Source organism: Budorcas taxicolor, chromosome 2 (genome assembly GCF_023091745.1).
Source record: "Budorcas taxicolor isolate Tak-1 chromosome 2, Takin1.1, whole genome shotgun sequence".
Taxonomy (NCBI): domain Eukaryota; kingdom Metazoa; phylum Chordata; class Mammalia; order Artiodactyla; family Bovidae; genus Budorcas; species Budorcas taxicolor.
This window is the reverse complement of record NC_068911.1, coordinates 44,630,098-44,653,025: the sequence shown is the minus strand read 5'-3', so window position 1 is coordinate 44,653,025 and position 22,928 is coordinate 44,630,098. Positions and strand designations below refer to the sequence as shown.

The 22,928-nt window shown below is 41.9% G+C and overlaps 1 protein-coding gene across 1 annotated transcript in view; it reads left to right on the top strand.

Annotated features, from left to right (window-relative positions):
• The window catches only part of OCA2 (OCA2 melanosomal transmembrane protein), a 278,263-nt gene that overhangs the window by 239,831 nt on the left and 15,504 nt on the right, over positions 1–22,928 (top strand). The window contains exon 21 of the mRNA XM_052635656.1: positions 17,482–17,575. Within this exon, the coding sequence (XP_052491616.1) occupies positions 17,482–17,575 (94 nt within the window). The remainder of the gene's footprint in view (positions 1–17,481; positions 17,576–22,928) is intronic.

Here is a 22,928-nt window from a genome sequence, read left to right as displayed (position 1 = left end):
CAGCCTCCATTTCTAATAGTTTTTCTCCTGTAATTGAGATATAATCTTACTGCATTGTGGTCAGAAAAGATGCTTGGAATGATGGCAGTTTTTTTGAATTTACCAAGGCTAGATTTATGGCCCAGGATGTGATCTATCCCAGAGAAGGTTCCGTGTGCACTTGAGAAAAAGGTGAAATCCATTGTTTTGGGGTGAAATGTCCTATAGATATCAATTAGGTCTAACTGGTCTATTGTATCATTTAAAGTTTGTGTTTCTTTGTTAATTTTCTGTTTAGTTGATCTATCCATAGGTGTGAGTAGGGTATTAAAATCTCCCACTATTATTGTGTTCTTGTTAATTTCCCCTTTCATAGTTGTTAGCATTTTTCTTACATATTGCGGTGCTCCCTATGTTGGGTGCATATATAATTATAATTGTTATACCTTCTTCTTGGATTGGTCCTTTGATCATTATGTAGTGTCCTTCTTTGTCTCTTTTCACAGCCTTTGTTTTAAAGTCTATTTTATCTGATACGAGTATTGCTACTTCTGCATTCTTTAGGTCTCTATTTGCGTGGAATATCTTTTTCCAGCCCTTCACTTTCAGTCTGTTTGTGTCCCTTGTTTTTAGGTGGGTCTCTTGTAGACAACATATATAGGGGTCTTGTTTCTGTATCCATTCATCCAGTCTTTGTCTTTTGGTTCGGGCATTCAACCCATTTACATTTAAGGTAATTATTGACAAGTATGATCCTACTGCCATTTACTTTATTGTTTTGGGTTCAAGTTTATGCACCCTTTTTGTTTCCTGTCTAGAGAATATCCTTTAGCATTTGTTGGAGTGCTGGTTTCATGGTGCTGAATTCTCTCAGCTTTTGCTTATCTGTAAAGCTTTTGATTTCTCCTTCGTATTTGAATGAGATCCTTGCTGGGTACACTAATCTGGGCTGTAGGTTATTTTCTTTCATCACTTTAAGTATGTCCTGCCATTACTTCCTGGCCTGAAGAGTTTCTATTGAAAGATCAGCTGTTATCCTTATGGGAATCCCCTTGTGTGTTATTTGTTGTTTTTCCCCTCCTGCTTTTAATATTTGTTCTTTATGTTTGATCTTTGTCAATTTGATTAATATGTGTCTTGGGGTGTTTTGCCTTGGGTTTATCCTGTTTAGGACTCTCTGGGTTTCTTGGATTTGGGTGATTATTTCCTTCCCCATTTTAGGGAAGTTTTCAACTATTATCTCCTCAAGTATTTTCTCATGGTCTTTTTTATTTTTCTTTTGTCTTCTTCTTCTGGGACTCCTATGATTCTAATGTTGGGGTGTTTACCATTGTCCCAGAGGTCTCTGATATTGTCCTCATTTCTTTTAATTCGTTTTTCTTTTTTCCCCTGATTCATTTCTACCATTCTATCTTCTCCTCACTAATCCTATCTTCTGCTTCCTTTATTCTACTATTTGTTCTCTCCAGAGTGTTTTTGAACTCATTTATTGCATTATTCATTGTATATTGGCTTTTAAAATTTCTTCTAGGTCCTTGTTAAACCTTTCTTGCATCTTCTCAATCCTTGTCTCCAAGCTGTTTATCTGTGATTCCATTCTGTTTTCAAGATTTTGGATCATTTTTGCTATCATTATTTGGAATTCTTTATCAGGTAGATTCCCTATCTCTTCCTCTTTTGTTTGGTTTTGTGGGCATTTATACAGTTTCTTTACCTGCTGGCTATTCCTCTGTCTCTTCATCTTGTTTATATTGCTGCGTTTGGGGTGGCCATTGTGTATTCTGGCAGTTTGTGGAGTTCTCTTTATTGTGGAGTTTCCTCACTGTGGGTGGGGTTGTATGGGTGACTTGTCAAGGTTTCCTGGTTAGGGAAGCTTGTGTCGGTGTTCTGGTGAGTGGAGCTGGATTTCTTCTCTCTGAAGTGGAATGAAGTGTACAGTAACGTGCTATGAGATGTCAGTGGGTTTGGAGTGACTTTGGGCAGCCTGTATATTGAAGCTCAGTGCTGTGTTCCTGTGTTGCTGGAGAATTGGGTGGTATGTCTTGCTCTGGAACTTGTTGGCCCTTGGGTGGTGCATGGTTTCAGTGTTGGTATGGAGGCGTTTGATGAGCTCCTGTTGATTAATGTTCCCTGGAGTTCTCTGATGTTCTCAGGATTTGCACATAAGCCTCCTGCTTCTGGTTTTCAGTCTTATTTTGACAGTAGCTTCAAGAGTTCTCCATCTATACAGCACTGATGATAAAATATCTAGGTTAAAGATGAAAATTTTCTCCACAGTGAGGAATACCCAGAGAGGTTCACAGAGTTACATGGAGAAGAGAAGAGGGAGGAGGGAGATAGAGGTGACTCAGATGTGATGAGGTGGAATCAAAAGAGGAGGGAGCAAGCTAGCCAGTAATCACTTCCTTATGTGTGCTCCACAGTCTGGACCACTCAGGATGTTCATGGAGTTACACAGAGAAGAGAAGAGGGAGGAAGGAGACAGAGGTGGCCAGGAGGATAAAAGGGAGGAATTAAAAGGAGACAGATCCAGCCAGTAATCAGTTCCCTAAGTGTTCCCCACTGTCTGGAACACACAGAGAGATTCACAGATTTAGGTAGAGAAGAGAAGGGGAAGGGAAGAGATTGAGGTGACCTGGTGGAGAAAAAGGAGAGTCCAATGGGAGAGACAGCAGTCAAGCCAGTAATCTCGCTCCCAAGTAAAAATGGGTACTGAAGATTGGGTTTTTAAAGGTACAAAATTGATAACAAATACCAAAAAGCAAAGATTAAAAATCTAGAGTAGAGGTTGGATTTTCAAAAATACAATATTAAAGAAAAAAAGTCACAAAAATTATAAAATATATATATATGAAGTGTTTTTTCTTTAAAAATAGGGTCTCTCTCTCTCTCTCTTTTTTTTTTCAAAGTAATAGTAGGTTATAAATGGAGAAGGCAATGGCAACCCACTCCAGTACTCTTGCCTGGAAAATCCCATGGACAGAGGAGCCTGGCAGGCTTCAGTCCATGGGGTCGGGAAGAGTCAGACACGACTGAGCGACTTCATTTTCCCTTTTCATTTTCATGCATTGGAGAAGGAAATGGCAACCCACTCCAGTGTTCTTGCCTGGAGAATCCCAGGGACAGCAGAGCCTGGTGGGCTGCCGTCTATGGGGTTGCACAGAGTTGGACATGACTGAAGTGACTTAGCAGCAGTAGGTTATAAAAATGAAAATTAAAGAAGTAATAGAGGACTTAAAATTAAAAGAAATAAACAATGATAGTAAAAATAGTAAAAATCTATCTAGGACCTTCTCTGGTGTTTTGGGCAATGTGGGGTCAGTTCATTTTCGGATAGTTCCTTGATCTGGCTTATATTTCTCAAGATCTATCGGCCCCTTCCTATGTATTTGGTACTAACTACAGGGTTTTAATCTATTGCACCTGTCACATCCAAGGAGGCTCCCTCTGTTTTAGCTTCTGTTTGCTGATCTCCTCAGTGTCTAATTTCCTCCCTGACACAAGGGGGCAGTGGTGGACACTTTTTAAGGCTCACTTGTTCAATCGTGCTGTGGGGAGGGAGGGACACTGCCAACAGATAACACTGGCATGTGCTCACAGTGACTCGGCCACATTGGGTTTGCCCCTGCTCATGGCTTGTGTGCTTTCTCTGTCTACACTGCTTAGGCTCTAGTTTGCTCTGCCAGGAACTGTCTGAGGCCAGCCCTGGGTTGTGTGCACTTCCCAGGTCTAAGCCACTCAGGTTCAGGCACCTGGGTAGTCCTCAGAGGTGCAGACTCGGTTGGGCCTGCATTTTGTGCCCTTCCCAGGTCCGAGCAGCTCAGGTGACCAGGTGCTTGGTGATCGTGGTCACTGTGACTTATTGCCTCCCCCATCGTTGCTGCTTGGTTTTCTAGGTGTACAACCGGTGCACCTTCTCAGGTGGATGTTGACCGTCCAGAATTCCAAGAAGTCTTAGTTAGCAATGAAGCCTGCTTGCAGTTTGGTAGATATTGTCTCTCTGGGGCTGCGATTACCCCGTTCCAGCTCTGGCTGCCTGTCACCAGAGGGGGGTGGTCTGCAGCCAGCTAGCGCTGCTCAGTCCTTTGTTCTGTGAGCAGGTCTGGTGGTGTCTTAGGTTAGGGCTCTTTGTGTGGTAGCTATCCCACAGTCTGGTTTGCTAGCCCAAGTTAGTTCCCTCAGATTGCCCTCGAGACATTCAGGCCCGGTCCTTATTCTAAGCAATGCAGCCCATGCTTCCCTGCCCAGCCCCCGCTTGCTAGTGGCGGATGCAGGTGTCTGCACTGCTTCCCCGCTGGGGGAGTTACTGTTGGGCACGTAATCTGTGCGTTTTAATTATTTATTTATTTTTCCTCCCTGTTATGTTGCCCTCTGTGCTTCCAAGGCTTGCCACAGACTAGGCAGTGAGAGTGTTTCCTGGTGTTTGGAAACCTCTCTTTTTTAAGACTCCCTTCCCGGGACAGAGCTCCTTCCTGGGACAGAGCTCCATCCCTACGTCTTTTGTCTGTCTTTTTGTCTTTTATATTTTTTCCTACCTCCTTTCAAAGACAATGGGCTGCTTCTCTGATGTCCTCTGCCAGTATTCAGAAGTTGTTTTGTGGAATTTACTCAGCGTTCAAATGCTCTTTTGAAGAATTTGTAGGGGAGAAAATGGTCTCCCCATCTTATTCCTCTGCCATCTTAGGACTGCCATTTAGTTGTATTTTTAAAAACAAGAAACAAATGGATTTTGAAAATTTTTAAAATTCATGCATATCATCTATCTCTACTTGTTAAGAGAACAGATGGTGTTTCAGGGACTCTGAGGATCTTCTTTATGTCTCAGCACAGAAAAAATTCAGTGAGAGGCAAAATGATAGATAAGAAGTGACTTATTAGAATAGGGTGCTTGTGAGGCTTACAAGTGGGTGGGTGGGAAAGAGGATGCTGTGCCTGAGAACTTAGTGGGCTGCAGTTTTATGATCAAAGGAAAAATGGGAAAGGGGAAAAGATAATCTTTTTTCCTCATTCTTGAGTAGACTTGAAGCTTCCATCATCAACTCTTCTTCCAGGTTGGGCAGGGGTGTTTTCTTGTCCCTACACGATCAAGCCGCAGGAGGAGGAAATGGGAACCCACTCCAGTATTCTTGTCTGGAGAATCCCTCAGACAGAGAAGCCTGGTAGGCTATAGTCCATAGTGTCCAAAGAGTCAGACATGACTGACGTGACTTTGCATGCAGATGGTCCAGCCAGGACTGTCATGGCACAGTGGAAATGAGCAAAAAGGCAGTAATATACACTAAAAATGGTAAACTATTTCAAGTTTTAGTATACTGTAAACTTTTCCTTACATTTTTGTCTTTAGTGTGTGCAAAGGAACATGTCCTTGATATCACTAACTTACTGAGCTTACTGGGAAGGATGTGGGTCTCATGCCACCACTGTTTTATTTTTGGGGAGCATGTTTCATGCTTCTGTTGCATGGTTTTATTAGCAAGCCTGCTTGGTTTTATGGCTTTGTCATTAAGCAAAACTGCTTTCTTGTATGCTTTAACTTACAAGGCTCTTCCATACTTTTTCTTTACTTACAGTCCCTTAATAGGATTAACAATTTGATTACTTACTTTGTCCCTTTACTCTTTATCAGTTTAACATGTTTAAATTTATTTGTTGAAGGAGAGACTTGAGTTCATTCCTAACATTTTATTATGGTTTTGCATATATTATACTTTTTCCTTTCTGATTCTTTTTCCCCTTTTATTTCCTGATTTCTCTTGGATTGATAAATCTCGTCCTCTAACTGATTTGGATGGTGCTGATTTTGTTCCTAAGTCTTTTCAGTGGGAATTTTTCTATTTGTAATGCACATAGTTGTATCTGCATTTCAATCAACAGTTGCAATCAACATGAGAAACAAAATATCGTCTGCCATATTAGTTAACAAAAGGCATTAAGAAGGGACAATCATCAGTGATTATAGCCCTCCACAGTGAGCTGAGAGCCCTGAGGCAACTCAGGATGTGAAAACACAGGATACTGGCTCCAGATAGCTGAAATGCCTATCAAAAGAATGATTTCAATGAGTCAAGACTCTGTGTCTTCCTATATATGAAAGACTTATATTCCTTAACTTGAGATGTCTGGTTTTCTTTACTTAACAATAATTTTTTTTTGACCTTTAGATTACTTGTCCTTTGACTCCTCCTAACCTCTTTGGAGCAGTTTTCACAGGTTTATTTGAGATACTACCTCCTGGGTTTGAAATCCTATGAATATACACTGAATAAAACATGTGGACTAAAAAAAATATTCACAGCCTAAAAGTTGATAGTTATGCTTATTCGGTGAAAATTTTTAGGACTCCAAGCCTGGGAGACAGCATCTTAAGTAACCCTGAGAGAATTTCTCCAAGGAAGCTAGGGGAACAGCTAGGTTACATAGAAGTTTTGCAACAAAGGGCAGGTAGTCTGAACATCTAAAGATTATTGTCAATGAAAGGAAACCATATATCTCAAGTTAAGGAATTTAGCACTTTTCTATGTATGAGAAGATATGAGTGTCGGTTCACTGAAATAAATTCTTTGATGTGCACCTCACCTATCTGGGGCTAGTATCCTGTGGCTTCACAAGACTCCAGGTTTTCTTAGGGCTCACTACAGGGGGTGGTTGCAGTTTGAAGGCTACTATTTATAGATGGTGGGTATTCTTTTCTTTCCTAAGTTCCTCTAGAGCTCATCAGCTCACCATCCATGGTGGCTGTGATTGCTGATGACTGGTGACTGGGACATCATTTATTACTGACCTGGCTCATCTAGAGCCAGACATCCTGGAACGTGAAGTCAAGTGGGCCTTAAAAAGCATCACTACGAGCAAAGCTAGTGGAAGTGATGGAATTCCAGTTGAGCTATTTCAAATCCTGAAAGATGATGCTGTGAAAGTGCTGCACTCAATATGCCAGCAAATTTGGAAAACTCAGCAGTGGCCACAGGACTGGAAAAAGTCAGTTTTCATTCCAATCCCAAAGAAAGGCAATGCCAAAGAATGCTCAAACTACTGCACAATTGCACTCATCTCACATGCTAGTAAAGTAATGCTCAAAATTCTCCAAGCCAGTCTTCAGGAATACGTGAACTGTGAACTTCCAGATGTTCAAGTTGGTTTTAGAAAAGGCAGAGGAACCAGAGATCAAATTGCCAACATCTGCTGGATCATGGAAAAAGCAAGAGAGTTCCAGAAAAACATCTATTTCTGCTTTATTGACTATGCCAAAACCTTTGACTGTATGGATCACAATAAACTGTGGAAAATTCTGAAAGAGATGCAAATACCAGACCACCTGACCTGTCTCTTGAGAAATCTGTATGCAGGTCAGGAAGCAACAGTTAGAACTGGACATGGAACAACAGACTGGTTCCAAATAGGAAAAGGAGTATGTCAAGGCTGTATATTGTCACCCTGCTTATTTAACTTCTATGTAGAGTACATTATGAGAAACGCTGGGCTGGAAGAAGCACAAGGTGGAATCAAGATTGATATGCAGATGACACCACCCTTATGGCATAAAGTGAAGAGGAACTAAAAAGCCTCTTGATGAAAGTGAAAGAGGAGAGTGAAACAGTTGGCTTAAAGCTCAACATTCAGAAAACGAAGATCATGGCATCCGGTCCCATCACTTCATGGGAAATAGATGGGGAAACAGTGAAAACAGTGTCAGACTTTATTTTGGGGGGGCTCCAAAATCACTGCAGATGGTGATTTCAGCCATGATATTAAAAGACGCTTATTCCTTAGAAGGAAAGTTATGACCAACATAGATAGCATATTCAAAAGCAGAAACGTCACTTTGCCAACAAATGTCCATCTAGTCAAGGCTATGGTTTTTCCTGTGGTCATGTATAGATGTGAGAGTTGGACTGTGAAGAAAGCTGAGCGCCGAAGAATTGATGCTTTTGAAGTGTGGTGTTGGAGAAGACTCTTGAGAGTCTCTTGGACTGCAAGGACATCCAACCAGTCCATTCTGAAGGAGATCAGACCTGGGATTTCTTTGGAAGGAATGATGCTAAAGCTGAAACTCCAGTACTTTGGCCACCTCATACAAAGAATTGACTCATTGGAAAAGACTCTGATGCTGGGAGGGATTGGGGGCAGGAGGAGAAGGGGATGACAGAGGATGAGATTGCTGGATGGCATCACTGACTCAATGGACATGAGTCTGAGTGAACTCCAGGAGCTGGTGATGGACAGGGAGGCATGGCGTGTTACAATTCATGGGGTCACAAAGAGTCGGACACGACTAAGTGACTGAACTGAACTGAACTGAACTGATGGCAAGAAATATTGCAGCTTTCAAACATAATCCTCAACTGTTAGGTTTTATGATTTTTTTTCAGTTGACAAACGGAACACATTTTAGATAGTTTAAGAGAAATAGCAGTATATCTAAGAATAGTGTACAGTTCAAGGATTTTCTGAAGGATGCCATGAGTAGGGGTTTGCCCCATGAGGTCCCCAATTTCTGCTGCTTTGCCTGGACTTCCTCTCCCATTGTTGGATATTGAGTGTCTGGACCTCTGTCACTCTGCCTTGAGCACACATTGTTACACTGATAAAATTCTCCAAGCCTACCTCTCAAGTAAAATTGTCTGATTGGAGGAGGCCATATCACATGCCTATTTATCTACCAAGTGGATGGGGAAAATGAGGTTGCCTTCTGCTTTGGGGACCCAGAGCTCAAGAAACAGAGTTCCCCAAATATAAGAGTTCCTCAGAGCCTCCTTCAATACCTACTTAAATGCTTTCTTTACAATGCTTTCTTTATTTCCAGTGCAGGGCCTTGCTTGTCCTTGGGTCCCATAATAGTTTACACATAACTCTGCTAAAGTGGTCATCAAACTGTTAAGGCATGTCTGCAGCTGCATTGTCTTATTTACTAGCATTGTGCCTGGTACAAGGAAGATGTTTAGCAAGTGTTTTCATATGACTAAATAAGTAAATAAATTGCAATAGGTTAATTTTTCCATAGTAACACTTTCTTTACATCTCCTTTGGCTTATCATCCTCCAGCAACTCTCTGTTATTTTCACTGAGGGAACTGGGCATCTCAGTACTCACTCTGTTTCTGAGAGTCACAGATAATATTGTCATACCATCTCTCTGCCAGGCCTCCTTGCCACCTGAGACATAACCCCATCTCTAGATGGGCTGGTGGGACTTTCCTTAGCATGTTGTTGGGCATCTTGTGACTTTGCCTGCAATATTCTTTGCTGCTGGTAATATCTATTCTCCTCAATTCTCTTCCGTGTCCTAAGAGCTGGTCTTAGCAATATATAGCTCTCTATGTTTCCCCAGATGGAGGTTGTTCCTTCTCTGGATTTTTCTTTCTGGTAGCTACTGTCACTGTGGGCCAAAGACACCAGAGGCTGGTGTAATGTGTCAGCACTGGGAAACTCTGGTGTGCCCTGAGAAGAGCTTGGAAATAGACGGATGTTATGAATGAGTTAGTGTTGTAGACACTGCCAGGTTCAGCAGTTATGAAGCTGAATCTGGCCTCTGTACCCCAATCAGTTCAGTTCAGTTCAATTCAGTTCAGTCGCTCAGTCGTGTACGACTCTGAGACCCCATGAATCACAGCACGCAGGCCTCCCTGTTCATCACCATCTCCTGGAGTTCACTCAGACTCACGTCCATCGAGTCCGTGATGCCATCCAGCCATCTCATCCTCTGTCGTCCCCTTCTCCTCCTGCCCCCAATCCCTCCCAGCATCAGAGTCTTTTCCAATGAGTCAACTCTTCGCATGAGGTGGTCAAAATATTGGAGCTTCAGCTTTAGCATCATTCCTTCCAAAGGAATCCCAGGGTTGATCTTCAGAATGGACTGGTTGGATCTCCTTGCAGACCAAGGGACTCTCAAGAGTCTTCTCCAACACCACACTTCAAAAGCATCAATTCTTCAGCGCTCAACCTTCTTCATAGTCCAACTCTCACATCCATACATGACCACAGGAAAAACCATAGCCTTGACTAGATGGACCTTAGTTGGCAAAGTAATGTCTCTGCTTTTGAATATACTATCTAGGTTGGCCATAACTTTTCTTCCAAGGAGTAAGCATCTTAATTTCATGGCTGCATTCACCATCTGCAGTGATTTTGGAGCCCCCCCAAATAAAGTCTGACACTGTTTCCCTATCTATTTGCCATGAAGTGATGGGACCGGATGCCATGATCTTCGTTTTCTGACTATTGAGCTTGAAGCCAACTTTTTCACTCTCCTCTTTCACTTTCATCAAGAGGCTTTTTAGTTCCTCTTCACTTTCTGCCATAAGGGTGGTGTCATCTGCATATCTGAGGTTATTGATATTTCTCCCAGCAATCTTGATTCCAGCTTGTGTTTCTTCCAGTCCAGCGTTTCTCATGATGTACTCTGCATATAAGTTAAATAAGCAGGGTGACAATATACAGCCTTGACGTACTCCTTTTCCTATTTGGAACCAGTCTGTTGTTCCATGTCCAGTTCTAACTGTTGCTTCCTGACCTGCATGCAGATTTCTCAAGAAGCAGGTCAGGTGGTCTGGTATTCCCATCTCTTTCAGAATTTTCCACAGTTTATTGTGATCCACACAGTCTAAGGCTTTGGCATAGTCAGTATAGCAGAAATAGATGTTTTACTGGAACTCTCTTGCTTTTTCCATGATCCAGCGGATGTTGGTAATTTGATCTCTGGTTCCTCTGCCTTTTCTAAAACCAGCTTGAACATCAGGGAGTTCATGGTTCATGTATTGCTGAAGCCTGGCTTGGAGAATTTTGAGCATTACTTTACTAGCATGTGAAATGAGTGCAATTGTGGGGTAGTTTGAGCATTCTTTGGCATTGCCTTTCTTTGGGATTGGAATGAAAACTGACCTTTTCCAGTCCTGTGGCCACTGCTGAGTTTTCCAAATGTGCTGGCATATTGAGTGCAGCACTTTCACAGCACCGTCTTTCAGGATTTGAAATAGCTCAACTGGAATTCCATCACCTCCATTAGCCTTGTTCGTAGTGATGCTTTCTAAGGTCCACTTGACTTCACTTTCCAAGATGTCTGGCTCTAGATTAGTGATCACATCTCATGATTATATGGGTCGTGAAGATCTTTTTTGTACAGTTCTTCCATGTATTCTTGCCACCTCTTCTTAATATCTTCTGCTTCTGTTAGGTCCATACCATTTGTGTCCTTTATCGAGCCCATCCTTGCATGAAATGTTCCCTTGGTATCTCTAAGTTTCTTGAAGAGATCTCTAGCCTTTCCCATTCTGTTGTTTTCCTCTATTTCTTTGCATTGATGGCTGAAGAAGGCTTTCTTATCTCTTCTTGCTCTTCTTTGGAACTCTGCATTTACATGCTTATATCTTTCCTTTTCTCCTTTGCTTTTCACCTTTCTTCTTTTCACAGCTATTTGTAAGACCTCCCCAGAGAGTCATTTTGCTTTTTTGCATTTCTTTTCCATGGGGATGGTCTTGATCTCTGTCTCCTGTACAATGTCACGAACCTCATTCCATAGTTCATCAGGCACTCTATCTATCAGATCTAGGCCCTTAAATCTATTTCTCACTTCCACTGTATAATCATAAGGGATTTGATTTAGGTCATACCTGAATGGTCTAGTGGTTTTCCCTACTTTCTTCAATTTCAGTCTGAATTCGGTAATAAGGAGCTCATGATCTGAGCCACAGTCAGCTCCTGGTCTTGTTTTTGTTGACTGTATAGAGCATCTCCATCTTTGGCTGCATAGAATATAATCAATCTGTACCCCAATACCAAATTAAATCTCAAAGATAGAGTTTTGGGTGAAGTATTATGGAAAAAAATGTCTTTATTGCTTTGTCAAGCAAAGGGGGCAACAGCAGGCTAATGCCCTGAAAAGTGTGTGTCCCAATCCACAGTGGAGGGTGTATGGGCGGAGTTTTATAGTCAAGGGATGGTATTGCTGATCATGGTGCATGCAGGACCTGCATTCCTTCAACTGAGAGATCTTCTGGCATCAGTGATAATGGGCAAACCGACCTTTGGAATGAAGAATGCTACATCAAGTAGTTAACATCTTCCACTTGGTGGGAGTTTTAGTTTGGCAGAAGGAGTAAGAAATATTGTTAGATGTATCCCTTGAGGGGGGAACCAGAACCCTGCTCCAAGGCTGCACTATTATTTCTTGAATGCTCCTCCATTATTTCTATATCCCCTCCCCTCTCTGATTAGCAAATGTTTAAACCTGCACTTTGGAACTCAGGGAATGGGACAGAAGGGTTTTTGTGCCCTGGAGCTCCACAGGGTCCTGCTCAGTCAGTTTCAGACGCTCTGCTTCCCTTGGATATTACTTCCTGACTACGACCCTGTGGACTATAGGTATTCATCACCCTTCCTTCCTTGCTGCACACCTTGTGGATATGGGATTTGCTCAATTTCAGCCCCCCCAATTGTCTTTATAAAAAATCTGTGTGTGTATAGATATCTCCCACTGGTTCTTGCCTCTGACAGATGCAATGAAATGAATGTTTCCTGGGGAGGTGATTTAGGTTTCCTGCCTGAGAGGATAACCTCTGACCACTTCACATCCCTTCTTCCAACTAGGACAATCTTCACTCTGCACAGTTGAGAGGGCCTCTGAATTTGGGGTGTGTTGAAGAAAGGGGCACTTGGGTTTTGTATGAGATATCAGCTGTCATCAGTGTCCCTCTGCACCTCTGGCTGGAATAGAAATAACTCCAATGCCTCATGTTTTGCATTAGGGGATCTTTGTGGTCTGGGCTGTCTTACATGGACCTACAGAGTTTGGGCATTCCTAGAAGGGTAGTGCATCTTCTACTCTATAAATTATGATTTCTTGAGCTATTTCTGGGGCCAGATCCAACCAAACACCCCTTAGAGTACCTAGTTCTTACTGCACCAGTCTTGAGGAGTGGCATGATCAAGGTCTGGCTGCTATGTGCATTTTTATTTTGGTGAAATTCCCACATTCTCAGTTCTGCTATTTTCCTGGAGGACTGAACAAGGAGACCCAAGAACATACTATAGAAATGTCAGATCAATCCAAGGGTAGAGATAGGTTTGCCCACTTATGGCCATTATACATGAAGAGAAATCACAGGAGCAGTGACTGTACCTTCTGCTGCTAGGCTTGCAGAACTACCTGTGTTTCAGTTAAAACTTATTCTTCTGTAAGAATACAGCTTTAGGCAGGATCATTCTCCAGGTCAACAGCACGCATGTTCATGAGATTTAACAAGTGTGGAAATTTTATTTAACAGGGTTAGAAAACTGGCAGATACTATCACCATTTCTAATGACTAGAAATGCCAGCCAATGTCTTGGTTGAGGGGTAGGATCTCAGATGATGGCTCTTGATCAATTGGTGTGGAAATATTTCAATATTTTAACAAATATTTCCACAGAAGAAAATCCCTTTGATATCTGCCCACCTCTCCTTCTCTCCTCTTGTCTTATCTATAGTTGTCAGGGAGTTGTGGGAGCTACTTGTGAGCCCAGATTTGTTTTTGTGAGCAGTTATTTTAGTCTTCCCAGAGCACTGCCTTAGAGACTGTATGGGAAAACTAAAATACACTGCTAATGACTAAGAATTTCCTGACAGTCTTTCTCAACTTAAACCTATCCTCTCAGCCTCATTTGCTTAAATAAGAAGAATTCTCAGATGATTTTTAAATTAAAATATGACTATTCCTGTGCAGGATGTTGAGTTAAAAATTTGTAATTTATGCATGAGAAATTAAATATTTCCTGAAATGAAATATTTTGAGATATGAATTTTTTCCTGCCATATCAGTAAACAAGGATGTCATAGTCATCATCATGAGTCAGTGAGCTTTGAGGAAACTCAGGAAAGAAAAGAATATCTGTCATTTAGCAGCCATCAGACTGTAGCCACTCCTTAAGGTGAGCCATGAGGAAACTCAGGTTGTGAAAACACAGGATACTGGCCCCAGATAGGTGAGATGCATATCAACAACATGATTTTAGTGAGTGCAGACTCTTGCATCTTCTCATACATAGAAAAGTGCTCCCTAATAGATCAGTTGGTAAAGAATCCTCCTGCAATGCAAGAGACCCTAGTTCGATTCCTGGGTTGGGAAGATCCGTTGGAGAAGGGATAGGTTACCCATTTCATTATTCTTTGGCCTTCCTTGTGGCTCAGCTGGTAGAGAATCCACCTGCAATCTGGGTGGATTACTCAGTCGTGTCCAATTCTTTGTGACCCCATGGACTATACAGTCCCTGGAATTCTCCAGGCAAGAATACTGGGTTCAATCAATACCTGGGTTCAATCCCTGGGTTGGGAAGATCCCCTGGAGAAGGGAAAGGCTACCCATTCCAGTATTCTGGACTGGAGAATTTCATGGACTTGTACAGGCTCAGTAGTTTTGGTGCACGGGCTTAGAATTCCCATGGCTTGTAGAATTTTCCCAGAGCAGGGATGCAATTTATATCCCCTGCATTGGCAGGTGGATTCTTAACCACCAGACCACAAGGGAGTGTGTGTGTGTGTGTGTGTGTGTGTGTGTGTGTGTGTGTGTGTGTGTTCTCAGTCGTGTCCACCTCTTTGTAACCCCATGGGCTGTAACCTGCCAGGCTCCTCTGTTCATGAAATTTTCCAAACAAAGATACTTGAGTGGGTTGTCATTTCCTTCTCCAGGGTATCTTCCTGACCCAGGTATTGAAATTATGTCTCCAGTGTCTCCTGCAGTGACAGGCAGATTCTTTACTGCTGAGCACCAAGTCCATCTTTTTTCTTAATGTAGTCATTTGTTGTTATAAACTTCCCTCTTAGAATCATTTTTTCTGTATCTCACAACTTTCGATGTTTGTGTTTCCATTTTTGTCTAGATTTTAAAAATTGCCCTTTTGATCTTGTTTGACCCACTGATGCTTCAGGAGCATGTAGCTTCTTTTCCAACATTCATTTCTGTATTTATGAATTTTTCATCTTTTTTCTTGTTATTGATAGCTAGTTTCACACCATTGTAATTAGAAAAGATAATTGATATAATTTCACTTTTCTTAAATTTCTAAAGACTTGTTTTGTGGCTTAACATATGATATATCCTGGAGAATGCTCAGAGTGTGCTTGAGAAGAAAGTGCATTTTGCTGCTATTGGATGCAATGTTCTATATATGACTGTTGAATGTGAAAGTGAAAATCACTCAGTCGTGTCCAACTCTTTGTGACCCCATGGACTATACAGTCCCTGGAATTCTCCAGGCAAGAATATTGGAGTGGATAGATGTTCCATTCTCTAGGGGATCTTCCCAACCCAGGGACTGAACCCAGGTCTCCCTCATTGCAGGTGGGTTCTTTACCAGCTGAGCCACCAGGAAAGCCCAGTACTGGAGTGAGTAGCCTATCCCTTCTCCAGCAGTTCTTCCTGACCCAGAAATTGAACCAAGGTCTCCCGCATTGCAGGTGTATTCTTTACCAGCTGAGCTACCAAGGGAGCCCATATGATTATTAGGTCCACTTATTTAAAAGTATAGTTCAGATCCATAGTTCCTCATTGATTTTCTGTCTGGATGATCTGTTTATTGATTAAAATAAGGTATTGAAATACACTCAGTTCAGTTCAGTTCAGTTCAGTCACTCAGATGTGTCCTACTCTTTGCGACCCCATGAATTGCAGCACGCCAGGCCTTCCTGTCCATCACCAACTCCCGGAGTTCACTCAGACTCATGTCCATCGAGTCAGTGATGCCATCCAGCCATCTCATCCTCTGTCGCCCCCTTCTCCTCCTGCCCCCAATCCCTCCCAGCATCAAAGTCTTTTCCAATGAGTCAACTCTTCTCATTAGGTGGCCAAAGTACTGGAGTTTTAGCTTTAGCATCATTCCTTCCAAAGAAATCCCAGGGTTGATCTCCTTCAGAATGGACTGGTTGGATGTCCTTGCAGTCCAAGGGACTCTCAAGAGTCTTCTCCAACACCACACTTCAAAAGCATCAATTCTTTGGCTCTCAGCCTTCTTCACAGTCCAACTCTCACATCCATACATGACTACTGGAAAAACCATAGCCTTGACTAGACGGACCTTAGTCAGCAAAGTAATGTCTGCTTTTGAATATGCTACCTAGATTGGCCACAACTTTTCTTCCAAGGAGTAAGCATCTTTTAATTTCATGGCTGCAATGATTTCTTAATATTTGCTTTATATAATTATGTACTTTATTGTAGGGTGCACATATAGTCACAACTGTAATAATCTATGGATGAATTGACCCCTTATAAATGACTTTTTTTGTCTCCTAACCATTTTTGACTTAAAGTCTATTTTGTCTGACATGAAAAAGCTACTTCTGCTCTCTTTCTACTTGCATGGATATCTTTTTCCATCACTCTACTTGGAGCCAATCAGTATATGTCCTGTGGTAGCATATAGTTGGGTCTTTTTTTTTTTTTCCCAATTCCTTCAGTCACTCTGTGCCTTTGATTGGAGAATTTAATCCATTTACATTTAAAGTAATTTTTGATAGGAGGACTTCCCACGTGGCTTATTGGTAAACAATCCATCTGCCAAGCCAGAGATGTGGGTTCAATCCTTGGCTCAGGAAGATCCCCTGGAGAAGGAAAAAGCAACCCATGCCAATATTCTTGCCTAAAGAGTCCCATGGACAGAGCAGCCTGGCAGGCTAGAGTCCATAAGATTGCGCAATCAAACATGACTGAAGCGAATTTGCATGCATGCACATGGTTTTTTGCTGTCTGTGATTTTGGGTAATCCTTTCTAGATATGTTACTATTGGAGCCCTCCTCCTCATGCTCTTTACAGAGGTCCATACAATGCAACTGTCTCAAGGCCAGAGGTCCAGGGGTCCCTCTTTAAATTTCAATGGGCTGAGGTACCTACCAGTGATAACATGGAACAATATCTCCTGAGCATACTGGAAACAGGCTCAGGGATTATTTGTTCTTCTGGGCTTCATTATCAGCATGAGTCAAAAGGGGGCCTGTTTATGGAACACAAATTTATCAGAGAAAGGTTTACCTACCTTCAGTTTACAACCAGAAATCAAGTCTAGCTTGGCCATTTAAAAGATCTGCATCTCTCCAAGTCTTGATGTCCCTATCTATCGATTGAGGGAATAGCAAACACACCTGGAGGATGTTTGAGAATTAAATAAGATGATGTATGCATAGAGTTAATGTAGGAAGTGGTCCACTGCAGGGCTAATATATACTGGTGAGATGGTTTTAGTCCCAAGCACTGTGTGAGATTCTATGCAACTTCACCCCATATCAGATCCATAGTTGCTTGGGGCAACTAAGGAGAAGGAGGACCAGTTGGTCATGTGGCTGGAGACAAAGACCTACTCATAGGCTCAAACTCAAGTTTTTTGATTCTAAAGTTTGCTTAGGTTTCCTTTTGAACATCCTGTGCTCTGTTCAGTTTGAGTGCTAAAAAAGTGCTTTGCATTTTGCAAGTTGGTCACAGAATGGGTAACTCCTCTGGGCTTTCATGGACATGAGGTCAGTGTCCTTTTCCTCCACAGATTCCCGTGCTCCTAAACCTGAGCAGAGATCCTGAGGTCAGCCTGCCTGCTCCACCACTCATGTATGCCCTGGCCCTTGGTGCCTGTCTGGGAGGTAAGTGGGTATTGGATTTGAGGGAGGGCCCCCAGACACTATGGTGAGCCTGAAGTGATGATTCAGTTCAGTTCAGTTCAGTCACTCAGAGGTGTCCAACTCTTTGTGACCCCATGAATTGCAACACGTCAGGCCTCCCTGTCCATCATCATCTCCCAGAGTTCACTCAAACTCACGTCCATTGAGTCAGTGATGCTATCCAGCCATCTCATCCTCTGTCGTCCCCTTCTCCTGCCCCCAATCCCTCCTAGCATCAGAGTCTTTTCCAATGAGTCAATTCTTCACTTGAGGTGGCCAAAGTACTGGAGCTTCAGCTTTAGCATCAGTCCTTCCAAAGAACGCCCAGGACTGATCTCCTTCAGAATGGACCAGTTGGATCTCCTTGCAGTCCAAGGGACTCTCAAGAGTCTTCTCCAACACCACACTTCAAAAGCATCAATTCTTCGGTGCTCAGCTTTCTTCACAGTCCAACTCTCACATCTATACCTGACCACAGGAAAAACCATAGCCTTGACTAGACGGACCTTAGTCAGCAAAGTGATGTTTCTGCTTTTGAATATGCTATCTAGGTTGGTCATAACTTTCCTTCCAAAGAGTAAGCGTCTTTTAATTTCATGGCTGCAATCACCATCTTCAGTAATTTTGAAGCCCAGAATAATAAAGTCTGACACTGTTTCCACTGTTTCCTCATCTATTTCCCATGAAGTGATGGGACCAGATGCCATGATCTTCGTTTTCTGAATGTTGAGCTTTAAGCCAATTTTTTTCACTCTCCTCTTTCATTTCATCAAGTTCCTCTTCATTTTCTGCCATAAGGGTGGTGTCATCTGCATACCTGAGGTTATTGACATTTCTCCCAGCAATCCTGATTCCAGCTTGTGCTTCTTCCAGCCCAGCGTTTCTCATAATGTACTTTGCAAATAAGTTAAATGAGCAGGGTGACAATATACAGACTTGACATACTCCTTTTCCTATTTGGAACCAGTCTGAGAAGTGATGATTAATGAATGCCAAATTGAAAGTAAAGTAAAAATACGTAAAGTAAGAATAGTTCATGATTTCCTAAGTGGAAACCCATCTTTACCTTTGACTGGAGAGTTCTATCCCTACTCAGTTTCTCTGCAAAGTGTGTTACTTTCCATTCTCTGCAGAACTGCCCCTGACATTCTGAGTTGTGGCTTGAGGATGGTCATTACTGACATCTCAAAGTTAATGTCTTCCTGCACTGCATGCAGATGAGGCTTAGTGGCTTAAGTTTAGAAGCAGATTTTGAATCAGAAACCATCCTCAGTGGCAACTCCTTATTCCCCCTTTAAAGGAGTGTGTGTTGTGGGTGATAGTGGGTAAAGTGATGAATGTGTGTGCTAAGAAGTAGAGACTCTAATGGAAGAATAAGAAGTAAAATTTTAAAAGGTTTTTTTCGGGGCTGAAAGAGTGTTTTGTTTTTTGGAGACATTAAAAATTCAATTAGAAGAAGTATCAGAGGAGACTAACCTTTGGTGAGTAAACACAGGGATTTGGATGTGATTGTATTTGGAAGGAGACCTAATCACCTTTAGGAACACAAGAGGATTGTGAAAAATCTTCGACAAACACAATAAATACCTTTGAAATTTTTGTTTTTGCTTCCAGATATGCTTAGATAATCTAGCTTTCTTTGTTCTTTTATTGGTCTCTAACTATTAAATCAATAACTTTGTTTTTAGTGTATCTTCTAGTTTGTAAAGGGGGACTAATGTCATTCAGTGAAGTTGTTCTGAATTCTGGAGACAGCTAGTTCACCTAATTCAGCAACTGAGGCCTCAAATTCTGAATTTAGACTTGTTAAAATGACCCCCATCTGAGATCGGCCCCAGGAAAAGCAACAACTGCATTCACAACCACATTTAATATCAATGATAGACATAGAATCCAGAGACACCAGGAAATATGTCCACTGTGCAGAATTTTGTTCATTAAACCTTATTGAGCATCTTCTACTTTTATATGGTGACACTGTCTTCCTGAGTGGGGAGACAGTCACCTAAATTAAGATCACAATATAAATGGATCCTCTTATGGCCATGTACATAGAGTGCTCAGGGAGCACCACAGAGGCTGGAGGAAAGTCAGGAATGGCTCCAGAGAGGGAAGTTTTGAGCTGGTTCTCAAAGAATAAGAAGCCTCCTGGACTGGTTCTTATTCACCCAGACCATGTAGAATGAATAGAATAGAGGGGATTATCAAGGAGAGAAGTTAACATGGACCACTTACATGGCTAATAACCTAAAATATGATTAAACATTTGGTGATTGAGACTCTTTTTAAAATTTATATATTTTTAATTGAAGGATAATTTCTTTAAAACATTGTGTTGGTTTCTGCCATACACCAACATGCATCAACCATAAGAGTACGTATGTCCCCTCCCTTGTGAACCTCCCTCCCACTTCCCACCCCATCCCACCTCTGTAAATTGTCACAGAGCTCATATTTGAGTTCCCTGTGTCATATAGAAAAATTCCTACAGGCTATCTATTTTGCATATGGTAGTGTATATAGTTCCATGCTACTCTCGCCATTCATTCCACCCTCTTCTTCCCTCCATTCCTGTGCCCACAAGTCTGTTCTCTATGTCTTTGTCTCCACTGCTGACCTGCAGATATGTTCATCAGTACCATCTTTCTAGATTCCTTATATATGCATTAATATATCATATTTGTTTTCTATTTCTGACTTACTTCAGTCTGTATAATAGGCTCTAGGTTCATCCACCTCATTAGAACTGACTCAAATGCTTTCCATTTTATGACTGAGTAATATTCCAGTAATATTTTGTATACGTACCATAGCTTCTTTAATCATTCATCTGTCGATGGACATGGAAGCAACCTAGATGTTGCTTCCATGTCCCAGCTATTTTAAAAGGCGCTTAAGTGAACGTTGAGGTACATGTTGCTTTTTCAATTCTGGTTTTCTCTGGGTATATGCCCAGTAGTAGGATTGTTGGGTCATATGGTCATTTTCTTCCTAGTTTGTTAAGGAATCTCCATACTCTCTTCCATAATGGCTGATCAATTTATATTCCCACTAACAGTGCGAGAGGGTTCCCTTTCCTCCACAGCATCTCCAGCATTTATTGTTGTAGATTTTATTTATTTGCTGAACGTATGTGTATTTTCTTTTAAAAAATATCTTTATATATTTTAATTGGAGGATAATTATAATATTGTGATGGCTTTTGGCATAGATCAACATGAATCAGCCATAGGCATACATGCATCCACCGCATCCTGAACCCCCCTCCCAAGCCCCTTCCCACCCCATCCCTGCAGGTTGTCACAGAACCTGGTCCTGGGTGCCCTGCTTCATGCATCCACTCACAGTGGTCATCCATTCTACATATGGTAATGTGCATGTTTCAGTGCTATTCTAACCCTCTCCTTCTCCCAGTGGGTCCAGAAGTCTGTTCTTTATGTCTGCTGTGTCTCCTTCTGTACATAAGATCATCAGTACCATGCTTCTAGATTCCATCAGTTCAGTTCAGTTCAATTCAGTCACTCAGTCATGTCCGACTCTTTGTGACCCCATGAATCACAGCACACCAGGCCTCCCTGTCCCTCACCATCTCCTGGGGTTCACTCAGACTCATGCCCATTGAGTCCGTGATGCCATCCAGCCATCTCATCCTCTGTCGTCCCCTTTTCCTCCTGCCCCCAATCCCTCCCAGCATCAGAGTCTTTTCCAATGAGTCAACTCTTCACATGAGGTGGCCAAAGTACTGGAGTTTCAGCTATAGCATCATTCCTTCCAAAGAAATCCCAGGGTGGATCTCCTTCAGAATGGACCGGTTGGATGTCCTTGCAGTCCAAGAGACTCTCAAGAGTCTTCTCCAACACCACAGTTCAAAAGCATCAATTCTTTGGCGCTCAGCCTTCTTCACAGTCCAACTCTCACATCCACACATGACCACAGGAAAAACCATAGCCTTGACTAGACGGACCTTAGTCGGCAAAGTAACGTCTCTGCTTTTGAATATGCTGTCTAGGTTGGTCATAACTTTTCTTCAAGGAATAAACGTCTTTTAATTTCATGGCTGCATTCACCATCTGCAGTGATTTTGGAGCCCCAAAAAATAAAGTCTGACACTGTTTCCACTGTTTCCCCATCTGTTTCCCATGAAGTGATGGGACCAGATGCCATGATCTTTGTTTTCTGAATGTTGAGCTTCAAGCCAACTTTTTCACTCTTCTCTTTCACTTTCATCAAGAGACTTTTTAACTCCTCTTCACTTTCTGCCATAAGGGTGGTGTCATCTGCATATCTGAGGTTACTGATATTTCTCCCGGCAATCTTGATTCCAGCTTGTGTTTCTTCCAGTCCAGTGTTACTCATTATGTACTCTACAAATAAGAAATAAGCACGGTGACAATATACAGCCTTGACGTACTCCTTTTCCTATTTGGAACCAGTCTGTTGTTCCATGTCCAGTTCTAACTGTTGCTTCCTGACCTGCATACAGATTTCTCAAGAGGCAGGTCAGGTGCTCTGGTATTCCCATCTCTTTCAGAATTTTCCACAGTTTATTGTGATCCACACAGTCAAAGGATTTGGCACAGTCAATAAAGCAGAAATAGATGTTTTTCTGGAACTCTCGTGCTTTTCCCATGTCCCAGGGGATGTTGGCAATTTGATCTCTGGTTCCTCTGCCTTTTCTAAAACCAACTTGAACATCAGGGCATTCACGGTTCACGTATTGCTGAATTGGCAAATTTTGAACATTACTTTACTCGCATGTGAGATGAGTGCAATTGTGGGGTAGTTTGAGCATTCTTTGGCATTGCCTTTCTTTGGGATTGGAATGAAAATTGACCTTTTCCAGTCCTGTGGCCACTGCTGTGTTTTCCAAATGTGTTGGTATATTGAGTGCAGCACTTTCACAGCATCATCTTTCAGGATTAGAAACAGCTCAACTGGAATTCCAGCACCTCCACTAGCTTTGTTCATAGTGATGGTTTCTAAGGCCCAATTAACTTCACATTCCAAGATGTCTGGCTCTAGATTAGTGATCACATCATCATGATTCTCTGGGTCATGAAGATTTTTTGTACAGTTCTTCTGTGTATTCTTGCCACCTCTTCTTAATATCTTCTACTTCTGTTAGGTCCATACCATCTCTGTCTTTTATCGAGCCCATCTTTGCATGAAATGTTCCCTTGGTGTCTCTAATTTTCTTGAAGAGATCTCTAGTCTTTCCCATTCTGTTGTTTTCCTCTATTTCTTTGCATTGATCGCTGAAGAAGGCTTTCTTATCTCTTCTTGCTATTCTTTGGAACTCTGCATTCAGATGCTTACATCTTTCCTTTTCTCCTTT